Here is a 19,531-nt window from a genome sequence, read left to right as displayed (position 1 = left end):
ACCTGAATGCAGAGTTCCCGGAATCTTCACTTTCAGAAACATTTTTAGTTAAGGATAGCCTATTATCTGTTCCTATTAAAAACTTTTAACGAACTTCCATCAATTGTGGTCAGAGATCAAGGGAGAGAGATGGACTACTAGTCTTCATGTGAACAAAAGGACACTGTAAACATCAGCACAATGATTTCTTGCTTTTCATGTGTTTTCTTCCATTTGTAATTTGAAAAGCAAATTGGGGCAGTAGGAGCCAGAGTTAAAACCGACCGTCCTTTGGTCTCTGCCTTTATTTCAACAGACTAATTTGTTTGAATGTGCTAGTTAACAAATGAATCTCTCTATAGTTGACTCTACTGTTCAGCAGTACATATTCCCCATTGCTGAGGATTTTGTAGGATAAACTAACCAGCAGCTCCGAAAACAGGAGTACAGTTATCCCTAATCTCCCTCCCCTTACCTTGCAACTGACAGTTTAAGCATCTGTTGTCCTGCAGCCAAGGCACACACTTGCTGAAGCTTAAGCATCTGTTTTCCTGCAGTTGATGCACACAATTGCAGGATCCCTCCTCAGTCCCTTTTTTCACCATATGTAACTGACACAGACAGTTGGACTGGTGGGAGAGTCATACGGGAAAGGAGCAATTTGGGACTAGGAGTATAAAGTCACTGGGATGATCCCCCTGCTTCCAGACTTCATTGATCATTTATGAACATCCAGAACTGATAAAGGAGACATGGTGAGGTGCAGCCAAAAGGATACTGTAGCAAAGTTACATAACTGTGTATCCAACCATGATCTGATATCCATGGCTTGATACATGTTAATGGTATACAGATCATTTCTCGTGGCTGCATTCTATTTCTATTTTCATTTGCTGGGCACTTAGACCAGAAATGTCCATCCTATCACCTTTTACCTCGGGCCCACAACTTATATCACATTTTTCACTCAATAGGTAGGTTTGCAAATAAAGTGGTAAATGGATGAACACTAAAGCTGTAATGACCCGTAATACTTTGGCATACACATAATACCTATAACCTTGCAATATTGCAAGAAATATGAGAAAATCAAATCAGCAAGGATGGCCCTAGAGAGGTGAATCAAAACAAGCGACAATGAGCCGGTCTTGATTTTGTAAACATTTTTTGTTCAATCCAAATGAAATGTGAGTGTCCTCATAACATGATGGTATTAGATAACAAAAAGAAAGGAGGAAGAGTCTAACAGACAACAGTCTCACTGTAGGTCTGTACATCGGCAAACCGAGAATAAACACACGCTCGTAGAAGTGACTAATGCAAGACACCAGTTGAAAGTCACTGGCAGCAACAGAATCAAAATGTGAAATAGATAACACTAATTTCAATTTTCAAGCTGGCAATGGTTTGCACATTGAAAACTCTTGAAAAATACCTTCAAAGTACCACACAGTTCTGGAATTTCTATGCAATAGCAGATAAATGGGAACAATAGGCACCCATAAAGATAGAAGGTGATTTTGGATGTGAGAAACCGAATATATTGGGCAGGTAGCAGACATGGGACTAAACTTCTTTCTTAGCAATGTGCCTCTGGCAAAACTATAGCAATTAGGCCAGCTCCTGGAGAGACTCTTGAGAAATGTTTATAGAGTTTTCTAGGGGGATAACTTCAGGTGTCAGTAAGCTTAGTGCTGATGAGGCAGGTCTGAGCTCAAGGATGTTGAACCTGTCACTGCTTCTCTGCAACAGGTTGTCGCAAAATGGAAGGAAGGAAGAAAACGTGAGGTGCCACTGCCGGCTGTAACATATCAAGGGATCAGGCCCCACTAGTCCAGTGAGGGGCCACTAGAATATTTTGGCACTCTTTTGATCTCGGCTTCTGGAGAACCGGAGGATAAAAGAAGTAGCTGAAAAATAAAGATGAATCTGCCCAAAATCAGGGTATCAAGTCACTCTTCCCCGACCAGCTGCGGGTTAGAGACTGGTTAACTAATTTAAGTCTGTACAGTGCACTATTAACCCATGTACGGTGTGTCCTGACACTGGAACTGACCAATGATGTACAGCTGATTAAAGTGAAAATTGGTAGCTAGTGAAGAAAGTTAACATGAGTGTAGATCCTTACATGCATACTTAGTCCAAGGTCGCTGCATAACATTCTGAATTCAGATTCGTCAGGAGATTAACACTGAAACTTAAATATAGCGAATTGTAGTATTCCAGTTGAGTTAGTTTCAGAGCATGTAACACTGTTTGTGTGAGTCGGGTGTAACTATCAGAAATCAGTGAAGCTCCAAAAAGCAGATGGTACTGAACTTATGGATATGTTCCCCTAAGGAAAGCTGGGAGTCCAAGATAATGGCCAAGTTCAAAGCCAAAGTCACAGGAACAAATTGAGGGCCTAAGTCAGTAGATAACCAATTGTGTTACAGGTAAATGAGTTCACAAATACCAACAACTCTGTTTTGTCTGAAATCAAACTGAGTGAGCTACCATCCATCTATGTGCAATCGTCAAATGCGGCAGTTCTTAAATGAAAGTTAAAAAGAGGCCTTGTTGCCATCTAAGTATAAAGTAAGTAAAGTGTTATTCTTCGGATTCTGTGAATCGAGTATTGGGAGTGAAGCTGAGATCGACTTCAGGAGCCATGTGGAGTTTGAGTTTTCTGAAAGGCCTAGTTTGATGTCTCAAGAAGTTTACAAATTCTCTGACATTTTTGATTCTGATACTTTAGGGTTCAGATAGCCAAATTCTGACCAAAATGATGATTATAGAGTGGCAGAGAATTTGTTCCCTCCTCACGAATGAAGGCATATTTGTGGACATGAGTGGTCTCGATACAGCACCAGAACTTTACAGATACTGGGAACTCTACAACTGGTGTGTAGTGCAACCGTCTGTGGCCTTCCTAGATCTAACATAGCTCCACTAAGGCTTCTCTTAACTCTCGTGCAAGGCTCATCATAGGTTCTAAAAGAAATACCCATATCACACCTGAGCTGAAATTCCTAAACTGGCCCCCATATGAAGCAAGGATACAGCAAACAGTTGCCTCCATGACCCATAAAGCCTTACACTTCAACACTCCAATATACCATGTACAAAAACTTGAGCTCTCTGGTGGCTGTAGATCCTCTAGATGTGCCAGTACCTTACTGATGAAGCCACAGAAATTCCATGAAAAGAAAACTTACAATCAAGCTTTCTCGGGTATCGCCACAAGAATTTGATATTCCCTGCCCCGTGGCATCAGACTGATTCCCTCAATAGCATCTTTCAAAAGGAAGTAAAGTGCTACTTATAAACAAATTTCTGCCATGTAACCCCTGCTTCCCAAGCATTCTAGGACACGCTCTCCTCACCCTTGTTTACTATTTGACTGTTATGATTGTATTTTGATTTGTTGGCTAATTGTTACTACTTCCTGTACCTTTCATGATCGCTAAATTGTAAAGCGCTCTGATACCCCCAGGGGTCATGTTGGCGCTCTATAAAACTTTTTTTAAAATCAAAAACTATATGACATCTGATAATGTGTCTTCTTCGCCAGTTGTTCGGAAAATAGCTGTGGTACAGAATATTAGCTTTTATTAAGAGTAGCACAGGTTTAATTTGTTTATATACATTTAGCAGGCAAGTAAGTTATAGAATTTCTTTTGCCCTTTAATGAGGCATAGTTAGAAATAGTGATGGCACTGTGAATAACCTGCAGTAGATTGTAGCAGTGGCAAAAAATGCTGCTCCTCAGAAAAGTCTGGCTTCATTTGGCCCACTGTCAACACATCCAACACCAGAGAACTTAGTGGTTCAGTCTTCATCAACAAAAGTGAATTAGAACACTTTACCTATAGTACTGATTGACTGAAAGTCGAAGAGGTTGGATACTTTAGGAAAGAAGGTCTATGCATCTGTAAGACTGGTTTTAAGATCACGCAGTGCCATTTGTCTTATGGCACATTCTCATACTATGGGAGCCTTCTTCTATGACTGTACCTTCTTTCCCTGAACACATATATGACCAGTTTAAGGAATTGTTGAAAGATTTTGTTAAACTAAACAAATAGTGCAGACTACATTGGAAACAGTTGATGGGTTACACGTTCCGAGTGCTTGGCTGAGGTATTAATGTGCATTCGTGGAGGCATGCTTCTAGTGACAACTCAGCAAGTGGCATTCAGTAACTGATTCAAGGAGGAGAAGATCATTCAGCCTCATCTGAAATTTTTATTCTGATATGCGAAGCAAGCAGCTCAACCTTTATTGCTTTTTTACACGCCAGTAGTAATTGTTATGGAAAGTACTACACTAGGATTGAATCTGCACTTGACTTCCTCAGAGGTTGTGGGCTTCATATGATTGAGCTTTCTGCTTCTCCCACCCCCACCCTCCATATTCTCCAGCTGCTTTACTTGTTTTTCCAGGTAGAATATCGATGGCTCACTGCAATGTATACATCCTGCCTGTGCTTGCAACTCATCTTTATGTTCCTGCATCCACGTCCCCAGCTTTGCTACCCGTTGTGGGCTGGATGCTGAACAGATCTGTTGAGTCATTGTAGGAAGGTAGAGCCCTTCTGCGTGGTTACCCCCACTATTTGCCTGTTGCTAAGCTGATACTGACTAGTCTGACTGGGATCCTGCTAACCAGGACCCCACTCTATCTGCTTTCTCCCTTAAATGTGTATGTTCATTACTTAGGTACATCCCAAATTGGATACTGGGGTTCCCTTATTAGCCCCTAGTATATGGTACTAAGGTACCCAGAGCATATGTACAGCAGAGGTCCCCCATGAGCTGAAGCCTGCATTATGCCACTTATAGGAGACTATTCAAAATGGAACATTGCAGCCTGTGTAAGTTGGTGCTAGCACCACTTACTAAATATATAGGATTCTTATATCTAGGGTCACTGCACTTAAAACCTATAATTCACCCCTATAGTAGGCCTTATCAATCCTGAAGGCAGGGTGCTTGCTTCTTAGTGTGAGGGTCCCCCTGCATGAGCAGGACACCCCTACAGCCTACGGAGTCCATTCTCCCAGGTTGTAAGGGAAGCAGCCATATACTAAATAGAGGGGCACCACGTAATTACGCAATGACCATCTCGAAAACTGCTGCAACGAATCCTATCATGTTTGGTATCAGACATGTTGGAATCATTCCTCCACACCGTAACCGATGTGGGAGGTATGAATCAAAGCACTAGAAGAGCCCTCTATTAGGCTCTCAGTGCTCCCGGTACCAGCCTTCTTGACCCAGACCGCAAAAAATGGTTGCTGCCGACCAGAGACACATTTCTGCCCTCCTGCTGCTGAGCCAAGCTCAAGCAGGGGAAGGCAGAATAATAGGCATCCTGTCACAGGGTGGTGTGACCACCTCCCAGACAGGATTTAATGTATTGGGACCGGGTGGGTGAGCATGCCAGCGCCACTAAGTCAGCATGAAGGGTACATTTGGTGTTCCTGTGCATGGTCATTTCAAGCCAGTCCTGGGACCCGTTGGCTCCCGCTCTGGTGCGAAACTGAACAAAGGACTTGGGATTAACCTCCCCCTGTCCAGACCCTCCGCTTGGAGGATCCCCCAATCGTCCCAAACCTTTCCTAAGGGTACTTAAGGGCTTACCTGTGGGTGGGTCCCCAGATTCGTCATGGGACAAGATTCAGATCAGACACCACATCAACTTCTACCGTCTGGGTACTCTGGACTTCGTTTGGGATCAACTTTGTCTCCTTTCCTGTCTGCTGCATCGTCTGTGCCTGTGCACCATATAGGAACATTCCAAGGCCTGTGGGCATCAAAGACACCTGAAGGAATCTCCCTCAGAGTGAAGGAGTCACTCCCCTGCATTCGCAGGCACTGCAACTAAGTTGACCGGTCTGCTGATCCTGACTCCATAAGGTTCTGCACACAGGTGGTGGTTTTCCCAGCTCCAGAGCCCTGCCCTGCCCTCTCACTAAGTTTGAGGCCAGTATCCCTAGGGGGGGGGGGGGGGGTTGCAATAACCAAACCCCTGTGCAACTTGTCAACTTGCAGTTGCAAAGGCGTGTTGGCTTCCTTCCAAGAAGATCTTCGGGCTCCAAGTAGCCCTAACCTCGAGCATCTCCAGAGATAGTTGTGCATCGTGGCCTGCATCTTTTGGTTAGCTGCTTGAGGTCCTCTCGCGACTTCAGTGCCTCTGGCCTGTGGGTCCATTTGAGGGTCACCCCTTTGTCTTTTGAGCTCCCCTAATTGCGCGTGCCTGTCCTGACTCCCCTGCTTTTGGTGAATCCCCTGGACCTTGCTGGTCCCGACATTCTTTGACATCTGTTTGGGTTGCATTGGTCAAGGCTTGTTGGTGCTCCCACCGGACATCGACCCCTCAGCAATCGCCATCCGACATGGGACAGCGCGTGCACGGCTCTTGGTCTTCCTCAGCGTCTCCTGGGCCCGCCCAACTGCAGAGTCAAGGTCATCGCCATCCATCCTGCAACACCCAACATCGGAGGGCATTCGTCTTCCAAGTCTCCTAGTCACTCCTGAGTGGCATAGACTCTGTCCCCTCTGCTTGCAGGTACCTCTCACCTAAAATCCACCTTCGGATTTCACCAGACACTTCAGCAGCGACACTTTCCTGAAGTCCTCCACTGGGTTCGACTGCAGTTTCCGACACCACTTCACACATATGCACCAGGCTTCCCTGGTGTAGGTAACATGGGTATTAGGGTATTCACGGGTGGGGTGGCGCTCCAACCTTCTGTCTTCCACAGGGTTTCTTCAAGTTCCACTAGGAAGGGGCCTTAATCTTTAAAAATCCAACCGCGATTTGAACATAGAATTGTACGGAGCACACAGTCGTGTTACCACACTACACACCCTCTCTGTGGGGTCCCTATCTCCTCACCTTGGGTGGTTTGTAGGGTCCCTAGCACTTCTACGTCCTCTCGACCTTGTATTGACCCGTGTCGTGGTTCTTATACCACTTTCTTAGTATATGGTTTGGTCCCTCCCGGGGGTCCTCTGTGTATTCCATGCTCTTTACTGTGCTTCTTTGCAAAGTATTGTGTGCATTGTGAGTATCTCTGGGTAGGAGATACATAACCATATGAGAGAGTATATTATAATAAATTCATTTTTTTATAAATACCTTGTGTGATTCTCATTCACTTAATCTATACTATAAGATTGCATTCTGGTTAAACATGCTGCTTTACACTCCTTCTGGACTAAGCCTGAAGGCTGCTATCCACAGTGACCATTTGGAGAGCTTTCTAAAGTTGTCTAAGACCTCTTAAATCACCATAAGGGTTATCTGGACTACTGCAAAGTCCCCACTTACATTAGTGGACACCATATACCAGGCCAGCTTCTGACAGTTTTCTTCTTGATTGCCCCAAAAAGGGTGACTTCTCCCAGTAGCGTTGGTGACTCCCTGTACAGAATATGCTTAAAAGATGTAAACTGTTGCTTCAAGCGTGTCCCAGCTAAGAGAAAGCCTTCATAAAGAGGAAAACACTCTTTGGCAATCTTGTAGCTCTGAATTGAAGATGGAGTTTAGTGCTGGAGAAATGGGCAAGGCACCAAACTCCTCCTGACATAAAGAAGGGGAATAGAGCCTAGCAGAATCCCAGTGTAGAAATCTGGAATACGGTCAAAACAGCCAGAAGCAAACAGTAGAGGCTAAAATAGTAACAAGAGTCAAAGAACATGGACAAAAATAAGCATTTAAATGTATAGTGACACATTCAGCACTTGGAAATGAATCTATGTATAGTGCAGCAACAGGAATTCACATCACAGGAAAGAACCCTGTCCATTTCATCCTTGTTAACATTATATAGACAACTCACCATCTTGGAGATGCCTGGTCATACAGCTTCGCTACTTCTGCGTTCTGGAAATCATGGCATTCACCCAAAAAAATGAATAAGAAGCCTGCTTTTGACATCTCTTGACCAAAGTTAAATTTGGTGGTCCCTTCACTACCATCTTTGCCCAGTTCCCTGACTAGTTCATGGAGCACGTGAGTACAGAGACACTAGGGTGGTTGTTTTTTTTTTGTTGTTTTTTTTTGCAGAGTTTCATATAGCACGAACTAGACCCGAACCGAATCAGGTATCAGAGCGCTTTACATATTTTTCCAGTTACGTTACATGAGGACACACTTTCATTTTAGGCACGGGGAGATTAAGTGATTTGCCCAGAATCACAGGAGGTTTTGGCGTCGTTACCGAGACTCGAACCCAGGTCCGAGGTCGAGCGCCCTAGCCGTTAGCATCATGCCGAGCACTGTGCTTTATCCTCTCCAATATGCAGGGGTCATCCGGTTTCTTTATGGTAAAGTGATGTAAAGGGAATTCTTGCCCTGTACCCCGGGCTTCTTTCTATTTCTAAAGTCTGGGAGGCGTAGTGGCAAAAAGCCCAGGTTGAATATTCTTCCTCCCAACCCTTCCCCTTGACATTCTTAGCACACAGGGAGATATTGTAAGCCACTTTATTATGCTTTCCTTCGGGGAGCTGCTACAATCAGACCAGATTCTAGGCTGCCTTGGCTCACACCAGCGCCATCTTCAGTCTTAGGAAGATGCACTATTTATTCTGGTTTTATTGGCAAGTAGTGGTAGAGCAGTTAGGTGTTTGAAGCAGAGGAGACTTTCTGATAGAGTTGTGTATCCTGTGCATATTGGTGAATATTGATGCTGCTATCGGTGAATCGAGCACCAAGTTTGAAGATGACAGGATACATTATTGAATTTGGGGGACTCCAAATATAATAGGATGCTTTTGCGACCTAGAGGTCGCCATGTAAATAAACAAGCGTCAGTTGGAAAGGGAGGAGGAAAACCAGTGAAAGACATTATTAGTGAATTCCATTCGATACTCCATGGTGCGTTTGAGGGTGGGATGGTCAACTGAGTCGAAGGCAGCCAATTGGTCTAGCAGCTTCATGAGTCATCTTTATCAGTGGTCAAGGGAGCATAGTCTACGATTTGTAAGGTAGAGGTTTCCATGTTTCCATTCTCAAGCCAGACTGGTAGTAGTAGTGGTGGAGATTGTAAGCATTGATGTGATCTTTTAGCAGAACATAGGCTGCTTTTTCAATTATCTTGCCAATAAATGATAGGTGAATGATGGACCGGTAGTTGATGAGGTCATAAGGGTCTACTCTAGGTTTCTTTAGTAGTGGGAAAATCTAGCCTGTGTTGAAAGCTTCTGGCAAGATGTCTTATGTGATGGAAGGCACTGACATTGTTAAGTTGGGATGAGAGAGCAGCACCAGAGAGAGCTTTGATGAAGGATAATGGTAAAAACATCATCTTTAAATGAAGTGGGTTTGAGGGAGTTGAGTATGTCAGCGAACTCTGGGGGAGATAGGGCTTTGAAAGCTGGCCTTTGCGAGATTCTTTGGGAAGTGGTGGGTGTAAGAGATGAAGCATGTTTGATGTTTTTGGATTTTCTGTATTTTTTACACAGAAGAAGAGGTTGGTGGCATTGCATATTTCTGTGCAGTACGGAATAGGTGGGTCTGGCAGCAGATTAATGCAGTGCATGATTGTCTTGAACAGTATTTTGCTTCTGTTGGTGGCTTAACTGATGGTGTTGGTATAGAGCATTGTTTGACTGATGTGATGAGCAGAGGAACTTCAGTATCTTGTGGTCCTTGGGAGTCCTGTTTTTCTTCCACTTTCTTTCCTGCCTGCTGATGGATTGTTTATTGTTATCAAGGTCTTTAGCGTACCAATGTACTAAAGGCGTTGGTTTGCACATGTGTGTTGTAATTGGGGCATGGATGTTCACATAGGTTTCCATACAATTGTTGGAAGTTGTCTAGAAGGGTGTTGGCGTTGGAATTGATAGGGTGAGAAATGAGTTCAAGCATTTGGTTGTCTATGGAGAAATCTTTGAAGCACCAGAAGGTTTGTTCTTTTACTTTGTGCTGACCTTGGTTCGTTGAATACACATGTTATATTATGTTAGTGATAGCACGGTAAGCAGTAAAATGGGAGTGGCTAAGTGGTCAGTACAGGGATATGGGTGCTATTAGCAGCTGCACTATGTCATTTTGAATAGAAATCCAATTTCCATCTTCCTGCCATTATGCGCTCTTATACGTCTGCTGAGCTCCTGTCCTGGCGGGGCATGGAGGCGACATGCCGCCGCTTATTTCCGGGTAGGCGTTTCTGGAAAACGGGTTGCCCTGGCTGCGGTTGGCGCCTGGTCGGCACCCATGTCGCGCCCCCCGCAACTCTGCCGACCTGCAATTCTTGCTCCCTGCTCAATACCAGATCTCTCAGTAGGCATTCGCTGGATATCTACAATCTGTTGACTGAGTCTAAGTCGGTATGCCTTTTTTTTAACTGAGACCTGGTTGGGGGAAAGCTTGGGCCCTGATTTACCGAATGCCATTCCTAGAGACTATGTTATCATTAGGAAGGACAGGGCCACAGGATTAGGCGGTGGGGTTGCTCTGGTAGTCGACAAGCGCTTCTCTTGCGCCACTCTTCCCACTGATAAGATTGCAGGATGTGAGTCCTTGGGTTTTTCCCTTTCTCTGTCTCCCCATCAAACTTGTGTGGGGCTTTTAATATATAGGCCTCCGGGACCCATAGGCCTCTTTTTCGAGGAACTACAGAATGTTCTTTCGGTATTATGTCTAAAATCAGAACATTGTATATTGTTGGGAGATTTTAACTTACATATGGATGTAGGAAGTGATACGGATGTTGTCAAGTTGTGGGACATTACAGCTCCTTTAAGGCTGGCACCCTATGTCTCTGTTCCCACGCACAACAAAGGGCACATTCTTGATCAACTTTTATCTACATTTTTGATCAGCATGTCCCACCCGATTCCTGTCTTACGGTCTGATCATTACTTAATAAATTTTGTTAACCCCTCAGTCGCCACTTCCTCTTCTAGACTGTTGGAAGGCTCTAGAGGGATGGCGCGCGCATTTCACTGGGTATCTTCAGAAATGCTGGTATCTGCACTCTCCTCACACCATTGTCAACTTTCGAGTAATTTAGAGGAGGATTTGGACCTGCTACATAGGTGGCTCACTGATAGATTTGAGGAGCTAGCCCCCACGGTAATTTCCAGTTCAGCCAGCAGGCGTGCTTCTGCCCCGTGGTTCACTCCCTCGCTCGGTGAGTTGCGGAGAGAGTGTAAGAAAGCCGAAAGGGCCTGGCGTCGTCTGTATGATCCCAGTGACAAACAAAAATATAGGGAACTAACTAGGCTCTACCACCGCCATATCATGGCTGGGAAAAAAGCCTATTTTGACAAAAGAATAGAGGATGTGGCGAATATGAGTGAAGAAATATTCCGGATTGTTAAAGATTTCATTTCCCCCACCTCGATTCTGCCTGCTCATTCCCATTCCGAAGTTTGGGTCTGTCAACTTGCCCTCTTTTTCGCCACAAAAATGAAAACTATTCAAGAGACTTTCATGTCCCCGAGTTTAGTACCTGTATCTGAGATCAGGCTTTCTCAGTGTTTTCCCTCAGGCGTGGAAGGCCCTTCTCTCTCCGAGTTTCCAGCTATGTCTCTCTCTGCCTCTTTGGATTTTTTCATCCAGCTGAAGTCTGGCTCTCCGCAGGATCCATGTCCTGCAAAATGTTTAGGAAGAGTAGCCCCTTCCATAAACTCCTTGCTCAACTCGGTGCTTAATATGTCCTTAAGCACGGGAGTAGTTCCCAAGGCCTGGAAACATGCCTTGATCTTGCCGCTCATCAAGAAGCCCAATCTGGACCCTTTGGTTCACGCAAACTATAGGCCGATCTCCCTTCTCCCGGCTTTGGCTAAAGTGGTGGAGAAGCATGTTCATATCTCCCTATCTAACTTCATCGAGAGTAATAATATTCTACACGACACTCAGTCGGGTTTTCGTGCCAATATGAGTACAGGGACCGCTCTTCTTGAAGTTACTGATGCCATCAGAGAAGTATTGGACACAGGAGGAAAGGCCATATTAGTTATGCTGGACTTGTCGGCGGCTTTCGACACCGTTCCACATGACGGCCTCCTTTTAAGACTCTGGGAGATCGGATTACGTGGAACGGTGTTGAAGTGGTTTGAGTCATTTCTGGCTGGCCGCCGACAAACGGCCTGGGCGCCACCTTTCTCCGCCGCTGTGCCGCCATTGGAGGTGGGGGTGCCGCAGGGCTCTATTCTGAGCACCTCCCTTTTTAATATCTACATGGCCCCTCTGGCGGCGGTGGCGGAGTCGATCGGTGCCCAGATCGTATCCTATGCTGATGACATCCAGCTTCTTTTCACCTGCGCAAGGGGTTCTGACTTTGATGGTATGCAGATCAGAAGCTGTTTGGGGGCGGTCTTTGACTGGTTTAAACAGCACAGTCTGAAATGTAATTCCGATAAATCGGAACTGCTTTTCTTTGGCTGCTCTCCTGATCCTAGATGGAAGGCCTGGTGGCCTCCGGACATGTATCCTCCAGCTGACGCCTCATCCAAAGCAAAGAACCTCGGCTTCCAGATTGATGATGGCCTTTCTTTTGGGCCTCAGATTCGGAAACTCTCAGGGAAATGCTTTGGCATTTTGAAAATGCTAAGGAAATTCCTCCCAATTTTATCTCTGGAGCATAGAAAGACTACCGTGCAGGCACTGATAGGCTCTCGCTTAGACTATGCGAATGTGCTCTACCTGGGTCTGCCAAAATTTCTCCTGGCTCGCCTTCAGGTGGTGCAGAACTCCGCCGCAAGGGCCATTTATAGCCTTCAGCAAAGAGCGAGTGCTGTGGAGTTGCTAAAAAAGCTCCACTGGCTTCCTGTTTCTAAAAGGATTATTTTTAAAGCACTAACTCTTGCCTTTAAGGCGCTACACCATGTAGGGGCCAGATATATTAGGAGGCGCCTAACTTTCTACGTGCCTTCTAGAACTCTGAGATCAGCCTCTTTGGCTATGGCCTCTGTTCCTTCCATCAGGCGCGCTAGAATTGGAGGACGATCCTTCCGATGCTTGGCGCCTCGCTGCTGGAATTCTCTGCCCGTCTCTCTCAGGAAAATCAGTAATTTACTGGTTTTTAGGAAGGAGCTGAAGACTTGGCTTTTTACCCATTGATTTCTCTGATTTGCCATGCATCTGCCCCGGTCCCTTTCTTTCTCGGGTTTTTTGTCAAAGCACCGGGACACTCCTAGGAGTAGCCGTGCACTATAAAAGACCCATTTTAACATAACATAACATAACAAATCAAATAACCCATTTATTACCACCAGCTAAACAGCAGCTTGGGTACTTATTGGAGCACCTGCATTAAAATCTCAATTGTTTTTTAATGGCCCAACATATATCAAAGTATTTGCAAGAAAGAATCACAGTGTCGGTTTGTAATATTTTTGACAAGTACATATGTAACTTGTTCCTTGATTACTTGAGTGGAGAGTTTACACAGGGTCCACAGACATTTGACTCAATTTCTCTGGTTTGAGTGATTTCCTTCTAGGAAGTGCTACTGTTTCTTTGGTATAGTTGAACTGTACTGTCCATACAGCCAGTAACAGGTGGATGCACAGGAAATATGCAACTAAACCTGCAAATGTAACTGACCGGTTTAAGCCACAATTGCAGACTAAGGGCCTGATTTAGATCTTGGCGGACGGGTTACTCCGTCACAATGGTGACTGCGATCTCGTCCGCCGAAATATAAATCCTATAGAATATAATGGGATTTATATTTCGGCTGATGGGATATCCATCACCGTTGTGACGCTTTAACCCGTCCGCAAAAATCTAAATCAGGCCCTAAGTGTTTGTCGGTATTAATCTGTGTTATCTATATTTGCCATTTTTATTGTTTTGACATCCGTACAATTACTTTGGTGACATATAATTATTAAACCGTTTTTAAAAACAGGACAGAGAAAGTGTTCTTAGAGTTCAACATTAGTAACATTTATTTAAACATACGCCATGGGCTAACAATTCACAGGAATCTATGGGCAGCCTAAATGAATGAAGCCATTCTAATAAACAAATATCTTTACTTCCTGAGGTACCTGGCATTGTTTTTTTCTCCTATTATGAAGTCATTATAGTATCCTTTCTGAGTTTCTACACAACTTGAAACTCTGAACATAAAGATAAGGGAGGAAATACGCACATGTAAATCTCTTTCACTCAAAGGAACTACGTCCCTTTTGCTGAAAAAGAGGGATTGGGCAGTGGCATAATGTATTGGAAGGCGTGAGTGGGTATGTGTGTTTCCCTTCCTGTTTCTTTGTGTGACAAAAGCCAGGCAAATCTATTCTGTTACAAGGTATATGCTTTTTTTTAAACACATGGTGGTATTTGAGAACCCACATAAGCTGTATGTCCATTTTGGATCACCTGTGACTTGTAAAGCTAAGGATGGCATTGGTGGCAGAAGCTTCTGATCTCAGGTTGTGACAAAATACAGCAGTACTGGAAAACAAGAGGGACGATTCGGGTTCCCCGTTTCTCTAGAAGAGCAGTACTTTTAGTTCCGGTGCTGCTTTTTGATAAAATGATGAGTAGAGCTGGGTGACATTGCTAGTGCAGGTGGTATTGAACTATGCAGCTAGATTCAAATATTGCAGCTTGAAGATTATTCCATTGAACTAACATTAAGAAACAATCTGAAATCTTATGCGTTGTTTTGCTTGATGTCACTGAAATCCTCTGATAGTCATAAAGCCTTGTTATTCATCTAGCTCTTGAGATGTCCTAGTATGGTATTGGTTTGCACCTCCAAACTAGGTCTGGCAGTATGGATACCTAGAGGATGCAGTCTAGTGTTAAAATGGTGGGGTAATACTATACCCAGAATTAAGGTGCAAAACATACTGACTGTGGTGATAGAGCACCATGATATTGGGAATGACAGTGGGGTAATAATTGTAAATAATGGGTGTTTGCAAACTAATTTCTGAATGATTTCCTTCAGTCTGAGCATTTTTCCCTGAAGAAATTCCACATGCTTTTCACTGGCAAAATTGTGTCTCCGGGTGCTAGAGTAAAGTTTGTTCTGCCAGTTTCTCCACACAATTTGCAAACTAAAACGCTATTTTCTGTTAGTGGGAGTAGCAAGTGACCTCAAAACTCGTGAAGTCCCAGGTGTGAAATTTGTGACTACATTTTCCCAATTATCTTGAATGCACACTTCACTCATGACATACTCTCTTGGATTGCAGGTGTTTGCACATATCATATTGTGTATTTTGCTGTTTGCACATATACAAACCTTAGTGTACGGTCTAAATTACTTCTTTCCGTTCCCTTCTTTAGATTGAGTTCCTCAATTCTGTAATAGTTGATCTCCAACAGAAGAATGATGACCTGAAAAAGAAGCTTGAAGCAATAGCTGAAGCCTCTCTGAATGGCAATAACGTGGATAACTACGACAGGTATTTAAATAGAAACAGCACTTCTGCTTTACCTGTTTTCATAGACAAGCTGATTCCTAGTAAGATGTTTCATATTCATAGCTAGAAAGAAAACTGCATGATAGTGATAAAGTCCAGTCCAAGACTTCTTGGCAAACAGCATGAATACATGTAAACTAGCTAATGTGTTTTAATCACTGAACTGGTGCCGCTTTGAGCTGGATTTGATACAAGTGCTTCTCTTTTATGTTTGAGAAAGGTCTCAATATAGCTGTGGTATGAGATTCATCATGTGTATAATGTAAGGATGTCCCACACTTGCACGGAAATTGGCTACAAAATATTTGCAATGCAAGATGGCTGATTGGATTTAATTTTCTGTCACACATTTGAACAGTGTTGTACTGTAGCAGATCACAGAAAGGGCTATATGTTCATTGCTTAGAAAAAAAATATTCTAGGCGGTGGAAAAAATGATGACCATAGGAGCAGCCACACGAAGAGTTGATTTAAGTGAAACACAACTATTAGAGGCTTTCTAAAAGGCAAGCAGGAACTCATTCTGATAACCAGAGAATGGTAGCTTGTTTCAGAAAGTGGGAAACAGTACATCCTATGGAGCCCATATACCAGGCAAACTGCAGCAATTTATACCCGTTGTAATCAGAGTAATTGTGTTTGAGAACGGTCACAAAGTAGGACATTTCTCTTCTCATTCAAAATTAAGAAGCACTTTTACTGGTAGTTTGAGTTTCTGCGGCTAGACAGCATGATATCCTTTGCAGTTGTCCATATTAAACAAGAAATCATTCAAGGTTTATCAATATGGAGTTTAAGTTTCTTCCTCCATCCTAAGTTACCCCAAGATTCTTAATTTGGTCTGGAATTATGAGAGATCTTCAAACAACTTTGGATGACGAGGGCACAATGGGAGTGAAGCACGGTATGAGCTGCCCCTTACCCCGTGTGTATTTCCTACAGTAAATAACCTGTGGGCGCTAGACTGGGTTATCAAGGAGCTGTAAGGCCCACATGCCCCATTTTCATAAATTGCATTCGATATAGTCAGGTTGAACCCACTAAAGTGAAGGGGCTTAAAATGGCTGGCCTTAGTTGATAGTGAACTCTCATAATGGCATATGTTCTGTAGGTGAAGCTGATAGTTCTATGTGCCTGTGCATTTGTAAATAGTGCAAGCTCTCCTTTTCTTAATTCCACCTCCGTTAGTGAAACCAGTATATTCTACATATTCTTAAATCACTTTCCAAGATGGTAGTAGTGCTGAAAACTTTGGGATACAGAACTCCATCTTCACAGTTGTTGCAGCTTTATTTCCAAAGGTCTGTAAAATCAAAAACCTTGTAGTCTAAATGATGACAATCAATAAATAATTATGTAAATAAGTAATTGCATAAACCAAGCAGCATAGTTCAAGTGACTAGCGTTGCAACTGTATGTAAAATAAAAGATGTTAAGAAGCCATATATTTACAAAAGTATAGCAACTTAAGTAAAATAGAACATTTCTCTCTGTAGGGTGCTTTATTATACAAATGTGGTTCACACAGCAGCTCACTAGTTTTAATGAACTGTACCAAAAGCAAAATCACATGAGGGTATCATGAACATAAGAACCCACATTGACTTTGAGTGGTAAAGGCCAGAGGTGTGGGAAACAAAAGAATAGGTTGCCAATGTGTCATGCAAAGATCTGGCTGATTGAGGATTTAGCACTATATGGTGAACCTTCAAGTAATGTGCTGCTCAGTTGGCATCAGAGACTAGAGGGCTCCATTCACACACTTCTCGAATTCTAATAAGGAGTTTTTGTATGGCATCAGATTAGAACTGTATTATCGGACATTGAAGGAAAGTAACTTACCTGAAGTGATGGCTGAAGCTACTTTCTATCCAGTTTAAGCTGTGTAGGACTTATTCAAATTTCCTTTTTGTTCTAGCGTAAATGGAACTCAGACAAAGAAGAAACCACCGCCGCGCCTTTTCTGTGATATCTGTGACTGTTTTGATCTCCACGACACAGAGGATTGTCCAACGCAGACACAAACGCCCGATTCTCCTCCCCATACTACATATCATGGCAGTAAAAAAGACGAGCGCCCCTATTGTGACATATGTGAGGTGTTTGGGCACTGGTCAAGCAACTGCAATGATGATGAGACTTTCTAATACAGTATAATATCTTTAAAAAAGGAAGATATTGTCTGCACTTTGGAAGGGAAACACCAGTGATGGAGTGTGCAGTCTGCAGGAACAGCAACCGCTATATTTTTAAAATCCTTCATATATACTTAGGGATTGTAATAATATTTCCATGAAAGAAAAGAATAAATACATTGGTGTAATCTGTGCTTGAAATACTTGACATTAAAATATGGCTACCAGAAGAAATTACTTATTATATTAGGTGACGGGTTACTCCTTTCGTCCCTGCTGCTTTCTGAAATCTAACCATCAGGGTAATCAATTGCCCTTTTATAACCGCGTTTGCCTACAGGACAACAGGACTTTGCCAGATGGAACCTGGTTTCATTTTTATCTAATTTAAGCTCTTAAAAATGATGCTGTTAATTATTTTCATATTTGCACTACAGTATTTAATAACTTCATTTGTACATTAAACGTTCTTAAGCTTTTGACACTGGAAGGAATAGAGAAATGTTGCACATTCATTATTCACTAGATTTGTTTGATTTTACCAAGCACAAATTGTGCACTACTTAAATATCCCACTGGTCCCCCATTCACTAAGGGTTTTCACATTTGGCATAGAAAGAGTGATAAACCACACAAATTTGTTTTTTCTGTTCAGGTTTGGTGTTAATGTGCAATAACATAACATCAACACACATTGGAGAGTTGCAAAAGAGGTTCAAATACAAGCAAGTGCAATAGTATGTTTGAGGGGGCTTTTTTTAATATCTGGGTGCTGCATACACTAACTACCATTTATGTGATATCCCTCTCTGTGTTATTTTGGTTTCTATGTAGTGTTTATATAAATAAAGTTATATTTTGGAAAAGAGGTGATAGAAGTCTTCACTTTCGAATTTTTAAATGTAATAAACAATTTTAAACATTATCTTGAATGTGGAGAACCACTATATACCCAGAAAAACAACGTGTGTTGTTTTCTATTCAGCAAGTCAACTTTTTAAAACCTCAATGTTGGGAGATTTTTCCCAGTTTGTTTTCTGTAAGAAATTCTCCCACCATCAATGTATCCTGTAGCAGGTATTCATAACTGAATTGCAGAAAGTGGTATTCCAGCAGTTTTTTCGTTGATACCCTTTTCCCCTTGCGAATGTTCTATTTGAATGTCAGAAAATACTGCAGTTGTTGTAATTGTAGATTTTCTAAGCTGGAGCATTTGATAAGCCTAAAATAGAAGAAACCAAACAAAAGGTGTATTTCTGATGGTTCAAAACGTTTATTCAAATGTGTTCTAGCATATGTACAAACTAGCAATTAAAATATTGTATTATTTCCATGTTTCTTGTACAAAATTTGTGAGTTCAACTCATACACAAAACTGTATATATGTCTTTGATGTATTTTTCTCAAGAAAATTGAGTACTTGAACCTGAAGATTTTCTTCTTGTAATAATTCAAAGTTTTGGGAATGAATGTATTATAGATATAGACCTGTTGTGGGAAGGATAACTTGGAAAGCAGTATTATTTGGTCAAATGAGTGTATTGTATCTACTTTAATAAATTATTATCTTTGAGCATTTGTTTTTTGGTATTTTCATGGCGGCAAACATGGTGATGTTAAGATTTGTTTTACAGTTTTTAGGTCTCGTCTAGCGTAGGCTGCGCATGCGCAGTCTCGCTAGCGAGATCTTATGTCTCAGAGAAGCGAGGCTAAAACCCGCCCCTCTTCTCCATTGGCTGGCTCCCTAAACGGCAGCCAGCCATTGGAGAAGAGGTTTTTGTGACATAATTTTTTGAAGCTAAGCCCCATCCTTTTCGGATTGAGGGGCGTGTTTTTTTCGTTGCTTTCTCTCCTCTCCTCCAGCCAATGGAGAAGAGGGGAGAAAGAAAAACATGCCCCCCAGTCTGCAAAGGACGGGGCTTAGCTTAAAATAATGACGAGCGCTTGTTAAATAGTTCTTTGAACCCCCCGCTTAGGAAGTAAACAATGTTCAATTGACCACGCCTCCTCTGTGCTGTTGTTGGCTACAGTCCACAT

The 19,531-nt window shown here is 42.8% G+C and overlaps 1 protein-coding gene across 10 annotated transcripts in view; it reads left to right on the top strand.

The window, feature by feature from the left end:
- Nucleotides 1-19,067, top strand: part of CLIP1 (CAP-Gly domain containing linker protein 1) — a 771,076-nt gene extending 752,009 nt beyond the window's left edge. For all 10 annotated transcript variants that reach the window (XM_078667570.1, XM_078667568.1, XM_078667562.1 and 7 more), the window contains 2 exons: nucleotides 15,223-15,341; nucleotides 17,278-19,067. In XM_078667570.1, the coding sequence (XP_078523696.1) occupies nucleotides 15,223-15,341; nucleotides 17,278-17,506 (348 nt within the window). In that variant the 3' untranslated portion in view covers nucleotides 17,507-19,067. The remainder of the gene's footprint in view (nucleotides 1-15,222; nucleotides 15,342-17,277) is intronic.
- The last annotated feature ends 464 nt before the right edge of the window (nucleotides 19,068-19,531 follow it).

Source organism: Lissotriton helveticus, chromosome 11 (assembly GCF_964261635.1).
Source record: "Lissotriton helveticus chromosome 11, aLisHel1.1, whole genome shotgun sequence".
Classification (NCBI taxonomy): domain Eukaryota; kingdom Metazoa; phylum Chordata; class Amphibia; order Caudata; family Salamandridae; genus Lissotriton; species Lissotriton helveticus.
Note: the sequence above shows the minus strand (reverse complement) of the source record. Positions and strands in the feature narration are given on the sequence as shown.